Raw genomic sequence first — 15,230 nt, 5'->3', positions numbered from 1 at the left:
TATTTTCTGACATGCTTTTAGTGAAAGATAGTTCAATATGATGATATGATAGTCAGTCATTTTTCAAACATGAAAGTTAAACCAGACTTTTGAAGATTTTTTAGTATTATGAGCTTATGTGTAGAAAGCCTTAAGGGGAGCAACTATTGCCATGAAATTGATTCTTTCCTTGATTTTTGTTAATAAAATCACATAAACTTGGTTAGAAAGGATAAAGGCTTTGTTTAGTATGTTAAGCCACTTAGCCAAATAACCAACCTGAAAGTAATTGTCTGTTGTTACCCTCTTTGAGATTAACTGTTTCATTCTTTACCCTTAGCTTTTAAAGAAAATATATCTTATCCTACACCTTAGCACAAAGAACAAATACATTTTGATTTGAATAAACAAACCCTACTCCAGGAAAGTGAATAAGTTTGGGGTAGGCTTTTGTAAACAAACCCTACCCCAAGAAAGTGAATAAGTTTGGGATAGGCTTTTGTAAAAACCCTATCACAGGAAACAAAAAAGAGGGAAGATAACAGTTTTATGTGATAGAAAAGGGTTGCTTGAAGTACATGAAAAAAAAAGTGGAGCATATTCATAAAAACATGCACATGTGTTTGTTCTCTTAGGCTTAATGGTGTTTTTGCATTCCTGGAAAAATTAATTTTTTTTCAAGCCAAGCCTCATCACAACCATATGAAAGACCTTATGATCTTACCAATGATGTGAATTTTATAATTTAGATGATGAGAAAAAGTTGATGAAGTGGTTTTATAACATGCTAAGTGTATTATTATTACTGTGTACATATTGTTGAGTGAAACACTAAATTGTCGTGATTGTGCATCTAGACATAGAGTACATCATTAGTCATTCATAACATCTGACTTTTGATCATTAATGTGAACTCTTAATAAGGAAAGGTATGAGACATTAGGTTGACACGTGGCATTGATTTTATCACCGGCTGGTCAAACTAACGTAAGGATTAAATTGAATCATTTTTAAGAAAATGAGGACCAAATAGAGGAAAAAAAAAGTAATTTAACCAAAAAACTATATATTATAAAAAAAAAAAATTAGTAACACTTATTGAAATGTTACATTTTCATTAAATTTCCCTTCGATATTCTCTTTCTTTATTTCTTGTACACATATTATTTGTGCCCTTTACTTTCGCAGTACAGATTTTATTGTTTTTCTCTAGATCCCACCACCCTGTCTTCCCCTCTCATTGAAACATAATATCTCATAAAATCTTCACTATCTCCCTCTGCTTTCTTATAGCATTCTCCACCATCATCATGCGTTGGCCCCTCATTCTCTATACATCTTCCATCCAATTTTTTTCCCGACTCAGCCCATTACGTTACCCTTTGTACTCTCCTCTTTTCCTTCGCCACCCCCTCCTTTAACATTATATACCCCAGTTTCGTGAGAAACATCTTTGTAACTTGTAGTGACTAATACATTCTATCATTAACCTTCTCTTTGATTTAATTTGTTTTCTTTCTTACTTCATTGACTTCGTTTACCAACAAAGTGGACTTTTATAGATACAAACAACATAATTACTATCAAATTAGCAACTTGATGAAAAAATTATCACAAATTGAAACAAAATTCTGACTTAACACGCATTTCAAGGTTTACATGTGAAACCTCCTTCATACTTCATCAACATTCATATATATTTAACTCAAGTAGTAGCAACTTAGCCTGAGTTTCAAGAAACCTTCAACTTTTCTATTCAACATTTTCTATATGCTCTTGGTTTAAACACAAGCTGGCAAAACAAGTTTTTCATATATTTAATATCTAATTGACTTGTATCAGCATTCAGTCATAAACTAGCAATAAGCTGTGGCTTCATTTTTCTCTTTCTGTGGGAATATCTTTTTTTTTTCAACACTGTCAACTTTATATATAATCCTCAAAGTTTTTCTATCTCTATTTGCTTCATTTCTTAAGCTCTTGTGTGAGCTTTGAAACCAGAGCTTCTTCTCTCCATCATCATCAACATGAGCTTCTATCTACTTTTCCATCTTTGGTTTCTTGCCTTTTCTTTTATCTCTTCTATGGCCTGGGGAGCTACTATGCCCGAAGATGAAGGTACACAGTTCATTCTATCTATTAGGAATATATTTTCCATAAAACTTCTATAGAAAATAAAAAGAATAAATGAAACTGACTTCATTATAAATAAAAATTAATTTTTAAAAATTGTTTTTAATTTTTCTATTAATGTAAAAGCTTATATATGTGTAGAAGATCCCAGTTATATGACTTAGACTTCAAAGCTGATTATAATAGAAAAATGAATAAAGATATAAGATGCAAAATAGTATGTGATTGAATTCTTATCTTAATTCTGGCCTTGGTGAGAAGAATTGAATTTGAAATTGAAGAAAAGGACATAGTGGGGTTTATAGTATTAATTTGGTGTTTGGTTTTGAAACACAGTGGAAGTAATGAAAGAGATAGGTAAAAGAGTCGGGAAGAAGGATTGGGATTTCAATGTAGATCCATGCAGTGGACAAAGAAATTGGACTTCACCTATTCAAGTCAAGGGATTTGAAAATGCTGTCACTTGCAATTGCCTTTTTGCCAATGCTACTATCTGCCACGTCGTCAGCATGTAAGTCTTTCCGCAAATATCATTACAATATTATTTAATTTCGCTTTTATGGTCAATTAATGTAACATATTCACATCTTATTTCACACCAACAATTAAATATCTCAAACCTGAGATTAGGAGAAATTCGATAACGGACTTTAAATAACATCACTATTAAATAAATGAATTTAAATTTAATTTCCTAAATCAACTTAGATAAAATATGTATTCATTTATATATATTATTTTATTTTATTTTTTGTCACTTTAAACATGATTTATTTTTTTATCAATATTGAATAAATAAAACAAAATATTTTGAATATATTTTTATCCTTTTACATAGAAGCCATATTTAATATTACAATAGCATTATTCCTTAGTCTATGTAGTTTTTTTTAGGTATGCTAAAAGCACTATTTTGATCCTTGTCTATGAGTTTTGTAATTGGTTTGTTTGTGTTTCTATGATTTTGGTTTTTCTTTTATATGTAAAAATTATATATATATATATATATATATATATATATATATATATATATATATATATATATATATATATATATATATATATATATATATATATATATATATATATATATATATAATATGCTTATTAGAACTAAATCACTTTGTTTTGTATGGACAAATATAAGACAAAGAGATCAAGTTTTAAAGTGATTAACTGGAATAAAATACAACAAAATTAAAATAAAACTTGAGGTAAAATGTTATTGTTAAATCGGAACTTGTATACAGAATAGGTACAAACCTGAATTTACCAAAACTTGAATAATTTTTACGGATACAGAACCAAATGGAATTTGTACATAGAGTCGAGGGTATTCATTTCACTTGAATTTGTTCATTCAGTAATATAAAATAAAAAATACATTTAAGAATATATAATTCGAAAAATATTTTTAGAAAAGAGAACATGAAGAGTGGAGTGAGAGGCTCATAGAGAAGAAGAAAGGACATTGACAGAGGTGGAGAAAGGGACTTCAACGGAGGTGGAGGAAGAAGAAGGGAGAGATGGAGGAGGAAGAAGGTAAGGATAAATGGACCATTTCATATCTTCGTGGGAGTGCAGATTGAAGTATATGGAGGTGCAGGAAGAAGCAGACTTCTTCATACTTATTACGGCCCATTAACTTTTGAGACTTTGTGGTGTTTAACCCAATGCAGACTAGTACAGTGATATTTAGAGGAAAAATTCGCATAAATGAATAAAATTCCTGGAAATAATAGGCTTAATTGTAATTTTTATTTTTTTCAATCTTTTCTTAATTTTTGATTCCATATAACTTTATTAAATTTTCATTTTTAATAATATATTAAATGAGAATTAAATTATATTTGGTAGTAACATTTCTAATCTCAACATATCATGCCCAAGAAAAAAATAAAACTGACTAATTCAACATAAAATCAAATAAATTATAAATAATTAAAAATTATAGGATTATATTTATATGAAAAAGAACCAAGAACTGAAATTACAAACAATTAAAATGAAGGGACTAAAATTGTGAAAACATAGGACTAAAATTACAAATTTTATTAAAATTATGATTAAGATAAATTAATAATAATAAAATATCATATCTTACACAAGCTTATTTGGCTCTATTTACACATTTAGTCTCTTAATAATTTTTTTTTTTGCATATTCTAATTGCGCAAATTAGATTTTTAAATATTATAAAGGAGTTGATATTTGATTTTTGGATGAATATACGATGATTATGATGCAGTGTTCTGAAGTCACAAAATCTTTCGGGCACACTCCCAAGTGAACTAGTGAGATTGCCATACCTCCAAGAAATGTATGTAATTCTAAAGATTGATATCTCTTTGCCATAATCATCATTACTTTGCCACAAATCATCATTTACTTGTTTGATTTTGACTTGAAATGTGGCACAGTGACCTCACAAGAAACTACCTTAATGGTACAATACCTCCACAATGGGGCTCCACCAACCTTGTCAACATGTACTCTCTCCCTTCTCCTTCCTTTCATTTCCTATGTTTTTTTCTCCCCTGTTAGTTCTCTCTATTACTGTGTTATTATGACAAATGGTGAAATGGGTCTTGTTTTTATGTTCACTCCCACGATAATTGAAAAATGAATTTGGTTTATATTTATTTTTTAGTGTGAGAGAACTATAATTTTATGACTCAAATATTAGTGACTTAAAAGAACTATGTTTTTTCTTTGTTAGTTTTTATGGACATGTATTACGTATTGTAATTATTTAAATAGTAAACTAAGATGAATCAATTTTCGTGTGAAGTATCAATTGAATAAGATAGTTAGGTAATGCTAACGCATGTATGGTCTTTTACACATAATAAATTTGGTGAAGCATTTTTTTTTTTATCAAAGCTAACATTTACCTTTAAGAAGAATTGAAAACATCTTTATTTATTTATTTTTATGTTTTGTACAGAATTTCTTCTACTAATTTCTTAAACATTTAACCAGTATGCACGTGTCTTAATTATGACAGATCCATTCTTGGAAATAGGGTAACAGGTCCAATACCAAAAGAACTAGGAAACATCACCACACTGAAAAGTTTGTAAGTTTATGATCCAACCTTACAGTAATTTCTCCATTTCTTTATGAAAGTTTCTGGGAAAGTTTCTGGGAACTCATTGATTTAAACTTGAAATGCATATATAGGGTCCTGGAATTCAATCAATTATCTGGTGAGCTTCCTCCAGAGCTTGGGAATCTCCCTCAACTTGAAAGATTGTAAGCGATTTTTTTTTTTATTTTGCTTGGTTAATTAATTTTTACCACAGAAAATTTAAATAGAACTAGTGTTAATTGATAAAATTTTGTTCACATACATTTTACTTGTCCTCTCGTGCATCTAGGAAGATATAATAGCATCGAAACCTAAGCCATATAAAGAATTGACATCATTTTCAAATCAAAATTAAATAATTTTAAGACAATGAGTTTTTTAATCTTTTACCTCATATATTGTTTAATTTTCTCATTTTTGTTCAATATGAAACTCAAACTCATACTTTTATTCTTAACAATTTTTCTTGAGAAGGAAGTATTTCCAATTATAAGTCAATCTTATTTCATCAATGGGACACATTTACTTGATCCTATGTAAAGAAAACTTTTGATATAGATATAGATACCATATTATATTTGTATGAGCTGGTTACCAATACTAACCATTAACTCTAATACTTCTAGTGGTCTATCGAGAAGAGAATCAATCGAAAAGATACAATACTAATAAGACCTGAGTCGAGTCCACATAAGACATCATTTCCAACCCAAAACCTTAATGTTTTGAATTGGAAGTGTCAACCTCTTATGTACTTTCGTTGAAATCAAATCTCATGTCTCTTTGATGAATTATCAACTCGAACTATCTGTTATCATGTGATTAGATAATCATGATGAGAAAATCATTTCCGAATTCACCGACTTTCTTTTGTTTTATATAAAATAGCTTTGAAAATGCATTGTACTCTTTAAATATATTCTAATGTTCAATGTTGCTTATAGGCTTCTTACATCCAACTATTTTACCGGAAATTTACCTGCAACATTTGCTAGGCTCACTACACTAAAGCAAATGTAAGTGTCATTCCTTTATTATTTTTATTATTCTCAATCTCAATTGCATTTAACTATGTTGTTTTTTTTTTTACACTGGAAAAAATGAACATTTCTTTGAATCATAACTATTATTATGCAGTCGACTTGGTGACAATCAGTTCTCTGGAACTTTACCAGATTTCATTCAGAGATGGACAAGTCTGGAGAGGCTGTATGAACTTATCTTGTTGTGCAATTTGAATATATTTGTTCATTGGTTTATTAGGTCAATTGTTTTTAACTTTAACAGGGTGATGCAAGGGAGTGGTTTCAGTGGGCCAATTCCTTCTGGAATTTCATTTTTGAACAACCTCACTGATTTGTAAGTATATATATATATGTGTTGCAACCATGGCTTTAAAATTTAATTTTCTCTTCTATATCCTCACTATGATGTGATGCAGGAGAATTAGTGACTTGAAAGGACCAGATTCTACATTCCCCCAACTTAAAAACTTAACAAATTTGCAGACACTGTGAGTATACTTGTATTATGGTGTTTAAAAAATAAAATAAAAAGCTCTTATAATAAAAAATAATGAATAAAGGATTTTAATGTCTTTCTATTGTTACATATTTACATGGTGTTAAATGGTTTCCTAGAATACTGAGGAGTTGCAATCTTATAGGAATGGTTCCTGAATACCTCGGAGATTTTACTGGCTTACGATCATTGTAAGTGATGTTTAATTTATTTCCAATGCTTAATAAAATTTAAAGTTGTTCATAAATTTAAATATTTTTAATTATATTTTTGATTTATTAAGTATTTAAAATTTATTTTTCAATTGAGTTCCTGTAATTTAATTTTTATTAGATTAATATGTAAAAAGAAAAGATTAAAATTTATTTAATTTTTTTTACTATCATCGCGTGACTACTGTTTTGTTTCGTTATCTTACTTTTTTTATATATATTAAAAAAATATAAAATTTATGTGATTAATATATTAAAAAATTAAAGTAAAAATCATTTAACATTTTATGTTAATCATCATATTATTTTATATTAATCACAAAATTTTATATTATCTAATAAATAAAATTAAAAGATAACAACCAAGCTACATAATAAAAAAAAATTAAACTGTAAAAATTCAATTAAAAATATATATATTTTTAAGCGGTCAATAAAACCAAAATATTTAATAAATATTATACTAAAAGTATCAAAAAAATTCTATAAACTTTATTTTTAATGTTTAAACATTTCTAACTTATTTTCGAAACATATAAGTGTTGCACTTTGTCTATTGTGTTTTTTCTATTGAATTGTAGGGCTAAACATTCCATGATGTCTGACACCATTATTTTCCTCTCATATAATTGTGAACATTATACCTTTTTCAGAGATCTCAGCTTTAACAAATTAACGGGACCGATTCCAAGAACCTTGGGTGGCCTAAACGATATAAATATATTGTAAGCGACAGTTTATAGCTTCAAACGATTTATTATTTCACCATAATGAATGCATTTATTTTGCAGATTGGGTGGTATCACTAAAATTTATCTATTTCCATTATGTTGTGTCTTTGGGTGACGATAAGTTATTTATTTGAAGAATTTATTTTTTTTAAGAAAAATAAATTGCGAAGAAATTAAAAAAATTAAAATTGAGAGATTTTAAAAAGGTATTCAAATAATTAAAATAGTAAAATTTGAAATTTATTAAAAAAAGAAGAGAATTATTGAAACACGTGAAATTCATCATTGATTAGGACAAAACACTTTTACAAGTCCAAAAGATTGAGTCGAGTCAGACATAAAGGTCGAGATGAGTCGGTTGGGTTGAAGGTCAAGTTAAGTCGGGTCAGACCAAAGGCCGAGCTAGATCAAAGGTCGAACTAGACTGGCTTATGTCGAGCTGAAGATCAAGACAAGCCAAGCAGGGCCAAAGGTCGAGTCAAGTCAAGTCGGACTGGGACGAAAGGTCAAACTAGGTTAGTCCAAGTTAAGTCAAAGGTCAAATCGGATCGGCTTGGGTCATAGGTCAAATCGGGTCGACCTAGGTCGAAGGTCGAACTGGGTTGAGCCAAAAATCGAGTCGGACTGGGTCAAAGGGTGAGTTAGGTTAAAGGTCAAGTCGGATCGCACCACATTAAAGGTCAAGCTGAGCCAAAGGTCGAGTAGGGTCAGATCGGGTCAAGTTGGGTTGGAAGTCGAGCCAAGTGAAGGTCGAACCGAACCAAAAATCGACTTGAACCAAAAATCAAGACAAGTCGTACCAAATTGAAAGTCGAATTAAGTTAGTTAAACTCAAAAATAAAATTGAGTTCGCCTTAAAATAGAAATTAAATTGTTTTATCTAAATAAAATAATTAAAATTTAAGAAATTAAGAAAATGCAATTGAAAGTATTCAATTATTAAGTATTTTAATTTCTTGAAATCCCTCGTCCAAACATGTTAGTTTAGTAGGGATTTATAGTCCAATTGCTTTCCCTAACGTCAATAATTCCAATTAATTTAATCAGCTAAAGCTTTGTATCTTGTTACTTGGTAAACCAATATGTTTGAACTTTAGGTCTAAGTTAGAATGACCAATACACTTCTAAATCAAAAACTAGTTTATCAGTAATTTATGAATTCTATAAAATTGATTTTTTTTTTAATTATTTTTACCTAGATATTTAACCGGAAACCGTTTCACTGGACCACTACCCAACTGGATAGATAGGCCAGACTACACGTAAGTAATTCTTGAAATGCATCTTACCATTTCTTACACTAAATTATTTCCTCTACGTTTTTTGTGCCACCAAGTGTTTGATACAATTATTAGTTTCATCTGTGGTTCTGAATTGATCACATGCATACTGAAACAGTGATCTCTCATACAACAATTTGAGCATCCAAAACCCAGAGCAATTGACCTGTCAACAGGGAAGTGTGTAAGAATCTTTTCCTTTGCGTAATTTTTCTATTTTTGTGAATTTTGAGATATTATCTGAGCCTTCTCCATTTACTATGTGCCTTAGGAACTTGTTTGCATCATCATTGAAGGGAAATAATGACTTGTAAGATTTGTATTACTGCTGCTAAATTAATCTCATAATTAGTATATCTTTTGCTTATCATGGGACAACACTGACTTAGCATGTATTATTTTCTCAGGGGAATCATTCCATGTCTAGGGAATATTAACTGTCCTAAAAGTAAGTTCATATCTTCTAAGTTTCTAACATTATAGTATTTAGCTAATGCTTTATTATTTGAACTTGTTCAATTTTATAGTTATGTTATATGTTGATAATGATATTTCCTACGGATAATCACTTTCCAACGCATGTTTGTAGTTATTTGAATAATTCCACTCGTCATGATCATGGAGGATATTTCTCAATGATTTCCCATATATATTTTTGTTTTTATCTTACAATAGATACAAACCTTGTATCAATTTTTATTGCACTTAATTTGTACTTTCTGTGCTTATCTTTGTTCTAAAAAAGTTTTCTTTCTTCCAATATTTCCAACTTTTTGTTGTAGGCTAAACATTTACTTCCAGAATTAGTGATTCATATCATTTTCCTTTAAATAGAAGGTTGATGTGCAAAAGCACATCAAAACAAAGAAAGAAAGAAAAAACAAATGATGGGTCTCATTCTTTTCTTTATTTCTTTTGTTTTTCCTCAACAAGTGCAATATTTTACTTTTTTTTTTTAATTTTGAATCACATAACCAATCATGTTCCCATTTCGATTTTTCATGAAAATGATATGGTCAATACTCTTATATAAACTTTTGTGTGTCATAATTAATAAAAAATTACTGATTTTCCAAGTTGAAACTTTCTATAGTTAATTTAGTTTTTCTAAATAAATCAAAAAATTTTCAATAGTTAGTACAAAATAATTGAATAAATTATATAAAATTAAAAAATATATATATAATTTTTTATTAAAACTAAATTTAAGTTGAGAATTGTACTTTAATTTCTTATACAATGTGATAACACTCATGGTTATCGAATCGACCTTCCCCCAAACAAAAACGAGTTTTCGCTTAATACTTAATTAATATGAAACCAAAACTTGAGTTAGATATGTTAGTATAAAAAAGTATCTATCATTTTTATAAAAAAAAAGTACGAAAAAGTAAAATTTACCTTATATATATGTAATAGTGCAATTCTATACTTCCTTTAATATATTTGTTTTTTCTTATAAATAATATATGTTAACAATCTTCTTATTGTGCCTGATTCTTTCCCAGCCTGGTACTCTCTCCATGTAAATTGTGGAGGGAAGTTAATTTCTAATGGAAACATAAATTATGATGATGACTCACAAGAAGCTGGACCAGCAAGGTTTCGTCAAACAGGATCAAATTGGGTATTCAGCAACACTGGTCATTTCTTTGATAGTGGTCGAGTAGATTACTATACTTGGTCTAACACAACAAAGCTTGATATGAACAATGGCGAATTATATATGGATGCACGTGTCTCTGCCCTTTCTCTCATATATTATGCCTTCTGCATGGGAAACGGAAGCTACACAATAAGCCTTCATTTTGCAGAAATAATGTTCACTCATGATCAAACCTATAGCAGCCTTGGAAGGCGCATATTTGACATATATGTTCAGGTGCATACATCATTGAAGAACTTTCTTTTGATCTTCACAAACCATTGTGAACCATTTTTGTTTGGATTGAAGTATTGCAGAGAAAGTTGGTGCTGAAGGATTTCAATATTGCAAAAGAAGCAGGAGGAGTTGGTAAAGCAATCATTAAAAAGTTCACTACTTTTGTGAATAGTAGTACCTTAGAGATTCGGTTGCAGTGGGCTGGGAAAGGAACAACTGGTATACCGTTTGGATCAGTTCATGGTCCTCTTATATCAGCTATATCAGTTGATCCTGGTTAGTGCTAATTAATTACTGTTTTTCTTCTGCTGTCATCATTCATCTGATGTAATATATCTACTAATCCATTATTTTTTCGTAATGAAACAGATTTTACACCACAAGAGGAAGATAAAGATGGTGTACCTAAGCATTATGTTGTTGGAATTGTAGTTACTGGAGCACTTGTAATCATCATAATATTTGGCGTAGCTTGGTGGAGAGGATGTTTCAGGAGAAAGGTGTCTTTAGAAAAAGGTAAGGACTAGTTAGTTAATTAATAAAAAGATTGTGTTTACCTTGTACCCAAAATATAAATTATCGAATGACATTAGTTATTAAGGTTTAAACACCATGATCATTTTAAAACTCGAATTAGTTCTTAGCCCATTTAAACTAGTAAGCTTATCTATTATGATATGAATTCCACTTTTTTGGCAACATTTTTTCCAATTCATTTATGTTTGTTTTTTATTTTTATAAAATTTGCGTTAGACATCGCTTTTATAATATCTCAGTTGTCATTTATGCATTTACTTGCATAACTTATATCTTACAAATTCCTATGGATAGGATATGAATTTTGGTACTATATAACATAATTTCCATCTGAAATCATAATATTGTAGAAAGATACAGAAAAAATATTTATGTTTTTCTTCCGTCTCAACAGAACTAATGGGTGTAGATTTCCAAACTAGCTTATTTAGCTTACGACAAATCAAAGCTGCAACTAAAAACTTTGATATTAACTTCAAGATTGGAGAAGGAGGTTTTGGACCTGTTTACAAGGTATTATGAGTTTTACAACATTTGGTACTTTATTTATAACTTCCCAAAACATAAAGCAACACTTTAATATCAAACCTGAATATGCAGGGTGTTCTCTCAGATGGCACGGTAATAGCAGTTAAACAACTTTCTTCTAAATCGAGACAAGGAAATCGTGAGTTTATAAACGAGATTGGTATGATTTCTGCTTTGAAACATCCTTCTCTAGTTAAACTTTATGGTTGTTGCATGGAGGGAGATCAGTTGATGCTGATATATGAATACATGGAAAACAACAATCTTGCTCGTGCTTTATTTGGTAATTTTCTTCTGTTTGTGTTCAGTTTGGTAACTCTATCAATAATATACAATCATGTACAATTTACAATAGGTTATGTGTTTTACATTTTGTGATAAATGCAAATGCAGCACCAGAAAAATCTCAGTTGAAGTTGGATTGGTCAACAAGGCAAAGGATATGTGTTGGTATTGCTAGAGGTTTGGCTTATCTTCATGGAGAGTCAAGGCTAAAGATAGTTCATAGAGACATCAAGGCCACTAATGTGTTATTAGACAAAGATCTCAACCCAAAGATTTCTGATTTTGGTTTGGCTAAACTTGATGAAGAGGGCTTCACACACATAACTACCAGAGTAGCTGGCACCTAGTGAGTGATTATATATTATTATGTTTTTATGAATTCTTTTAATTTAAGATTACATGCACTATGATTTAAAATATGTGAGATGAGTCATCAATTTCTTTTGGACAACTTACTTTCACTTTAAAATTGTATTTTTGACTGTTCATGTTTGCGTTTTCAACAATGCAGTGGATATATGGCTCCAGAATATGCAATGCATGGTTATTTAACTGATAAAGCAGATGTGTATAGTTTTGGCATTGTTGCACTAGAAATTATTAGTGGAAAGAGTAACACCATGAACTGGCCAAAGGAAGGATGTTTCTCTCTCGTTGATTTCGTAAGTTTTACTCTCATGATCTACAAATTGTATTCTACAATATCTGATAAAATTTTTGTTTCATAAACTCTGCTAAAAAGTATTAATGTTGTGCAACATTTGAAGAACAGAAAAACCTTAAGTTTATATGTTGTACAAATTCAATTTGAAATTATATTAGAGCTAAGTTGTTTCTGTTTTGTTTTTCTAGGTGCATCTCTTGAGAGAACAAGGTGATCTAATGAACCTAGTTGATGAGAGGTTGGGTAATGATTTCAAAAGAGAAGAAGTAGTGATAATGATTAATGTGGCTCTATTATGCACACAAGTTTCTCCAATTCATAGACCCACAATGGCTTCAGTTGTATGCATGCTTGAAGGAAAAAGTGATGTTGAAGAGGTGGTGTTAGATACAAGTGAAGTATTAGATGGAAAGAAGTTGGAGATGAAACAATATTACAATATGAGAGAGAAAAACAAGACTCGTGAAATACCAGAAGAGAGCATCTCAATGGGTGAAACTTCATCATTTATGTCTGATACAGATCTACACTCTATCAACATGGATTCTTCTTTCCTAAAGAAAAAGTTAATAGATATATAATAATCATCACCTACTAGATGATACATAGATTATACTTAGGTATATCCTTGTTTTGTATTTATATTATTGAAAAGCAAAACGTATTTGCACAATACAATACTTTTAGGGTCATCTTGTTATGGATGCCAATGTCGTAAGTTAACTGATCCGAATAAGGTGGTAAAAAGATGTCTTTTGTCATTGTACAAAGTTTACATTATCTATGTTTCTTAAAAGAAAGAAAATATAATTAATTTTTAAACATATGAAACAAAACAAATTGGAAAGGAAAAATTAAATAATGTTTCTAATAATTTTTTTAAGATTAACAATTAAGATATTACTATGGAATCCAGAAATCTAATATAAAGATGATATTCCAAAATCATCAATTATGTGTTATATGCTAAAATATTATTATAAGAAAATAATAAAAGATAACAACTATAATAAGAAAAATCAACCAAAACTCACAATCAATAAACCTAACTTTTGTAGATAAAATTCACTCAAAGAATTTAATCTTAATACGATTAGGGAAGGAATTATAATCCACTTAAAAGTAATTCTTTCTTCTAAATAAAGATTTGTATGTTTATCCACTCATTGATTACCTTCACGAAAATTATAAAAAATTTAAAATTCATAAATGAATATTTAATCATATACACTCTCCATATTATTCAATTTTTTTCTAAAAGAGGGAGATCATGTAAAATTTGAATGAATAATATCAACTCACATTCCAACCAAAATCAAAGTATATTCCAACTGGGTACTGTATACATTGAAGTCATTCCTTGGTCATAATAGTATGAAACTTACTCCTGGTCCAATACATGTCGACCTATTAAGTTGAAGTTGAAATCTACCTGACCCATTTTTATTTGACCAGGACGGTACCATGCCAACTACTTATTAGTCATAATAATCCAGAATTAACTAGGATAAATTAAGATTAATAGGTAATTGGACCATGTGCCTAGGCTCATCCATGTAAGGACCTATAACAGTAGTATAAATAGCATGATAAGTGTTTAGTATTAGTTAAATTGCATATCATTTAGACACTTATCTTGCATTAATTCAATATAAAAATCATTAAAATAGCCCCTTCTCCATATAAATACAGAATTAGGAGAGTATAAGTCATAAGAAGTGGAATTTAACATATTTGTGCTGATTTTGCAAGGAAAAATGAAGAAAATTGAAAAGTTGATGCTAAGCGCAAAAGTTGATACTCAACCAGGAAGATAAACTATGAAAATTCAAATTATTAGCTTGCAACTGGGTAACTATATTGGCACTCAACCACATTTTAGGAAACCTTCATTGTAAGGAAACCCAGAGCTCCAAAATGACAACTAAGTGTCTAGAGAAAACCCCCCATGGAACGGAAAACTCCATTACTGATCACCAAGGTAAATACCCAAGCTTGGGAGCAAACCCACTCATGAAGGAAACCTCAATGGCTGATCTTTATGGATGGAAGCTAAAGTAGCACTTAGAAATTCTATAAATACAAGGCATCTCTCTATTATTTAGTTTGTTGATTTTGTAAATCATTTTAGAGAGAGAAACTTCATAGTTAGGTTTAGTTCTTTTTGTATATCTTTATAAAGTTATGGAGAAGGAGGAAGGTTACGCCATGTTCTCTAGTTAGGATTGGATGTAACTTCTAAACTCTATGTATTGCACTTGTTTATATATTTATTATGTTCTTGTTTTATGTATTGGTTGTAAGACCCGAGAAATTTAAATAATTAAATAAATAATTATTTAATAAATGTGAGTAGTGAGAACCTTTATGGCATTTAATGCTTGGAT

General features: G+C 29.7%; 1 protein-coding gene across 3 annotated transcripts; it reads left to right on the top strand.

Annotated features, from left to right (window-relative positions):
• The first annotated feature begins 1,730 nt into the window (after positions 1–1,730).
• On the top strand, positions 1,731–13,604 carry LOC114184306 (putative LRR receptor-like serine/threonine-protein kinase At1g53420). 3 transcript variants are annotated; one of them, XM_028071603.2, is made up of 24 exons: positions 1,732–2,097; positions 2,449–2,623; positions 4,361–4,432; positions 4,533–4,601; positions 5,120–5,191; positions 5,296–5,367; positions 6,148–6,219; positions 6,341–6,412; positions 6,491–6,562; positions 6,645–6,716; positions 6,844–6,915; positions 7,590–7,661; positions 8,867–8,929; positions 9,066–9,131; positions 9,219–9,257; positions 9,355–9,395; positions 10,456–10,829; positions 10,910–11,105; positions 11,199–11,345; positions 11,761–11,879; positions 11,967–12,177; positions 12,288–12,525; positions 12,691–12,841; positions 13,032–13,604. In XM_028071603.2, exons 1-24 carry the CDS (start codon positions 2,007–2,009, stop codon positions 13,422–13,424), a joined length of 3,021 nt encoding a protein of 1,006 aa, XP_027927404.2. In that variant the 5' UTR covers positions 1,732–2,006; the 3' UTR covers positions 13,425–13,604. The 3 variants fall into 3 exon arrangements, with proteins under 3 accessions (XP_027927403.2, XP_027927404.2, XP_085530012.1); XM_028071602.2 differs by having other exon boundaries at positions 1,731–2,097; positions 6,341–6,562; XM_085673886.1 differs by lacking the exon at positions 8,867–8,929.
• The last annotated feature ends 1,626 nt before the right edge of the window (positions 13,605–15,230 follow it).

Source organism: Vigna unguiculata, chromosome 5 (assembly GCF_037176805.1).
Source record: "Vigna unguiculata cultivar grain cowpea cultivar isolate G323 ecotype 2 chromosome 5, ASM3717680v1, whole genome shotgun sequence".
Lineage (NCBI taxonomy): Eukaryota > Viridiplantae > Streptophyta > Magnoliopsida > Fabales > Fabaceae > Vigna > Vigna unguiculata.
The sequence above is the reverse complement of the archived record's forward strand: the minus strand, read 5'-3'. Positions and strand labels throughout refer to the sequence as shown.

What these genes read in the sequence shown, in the direction of transcription:
- LOC114184306 (XM_028071602.2), top strand. Translation starts at nt 2,007, where the DNA reads ATGAGCTTCTATCTACTTTTCCATCTTTGGTTTCTTGCCTTTTCTTTT. An exon ending in TCCACCAACCTTGTCAACAT is followed by an intron (nt 4,602 to 5,119) that starts GTACTCTCTCCC and finishes TAATTATGACAG; the next exon opens with ATCCATTCTTGGAAATAGGG. An exon ending in ACCTGTCAACAGGGAAGTGT is followed by an intron (nt 9,132 to 9,218) that starts GTAAGAATCTTT and finishes TATGTGCCTTAG; the next exon opens with GAACTTGTTTGCATCATCAT.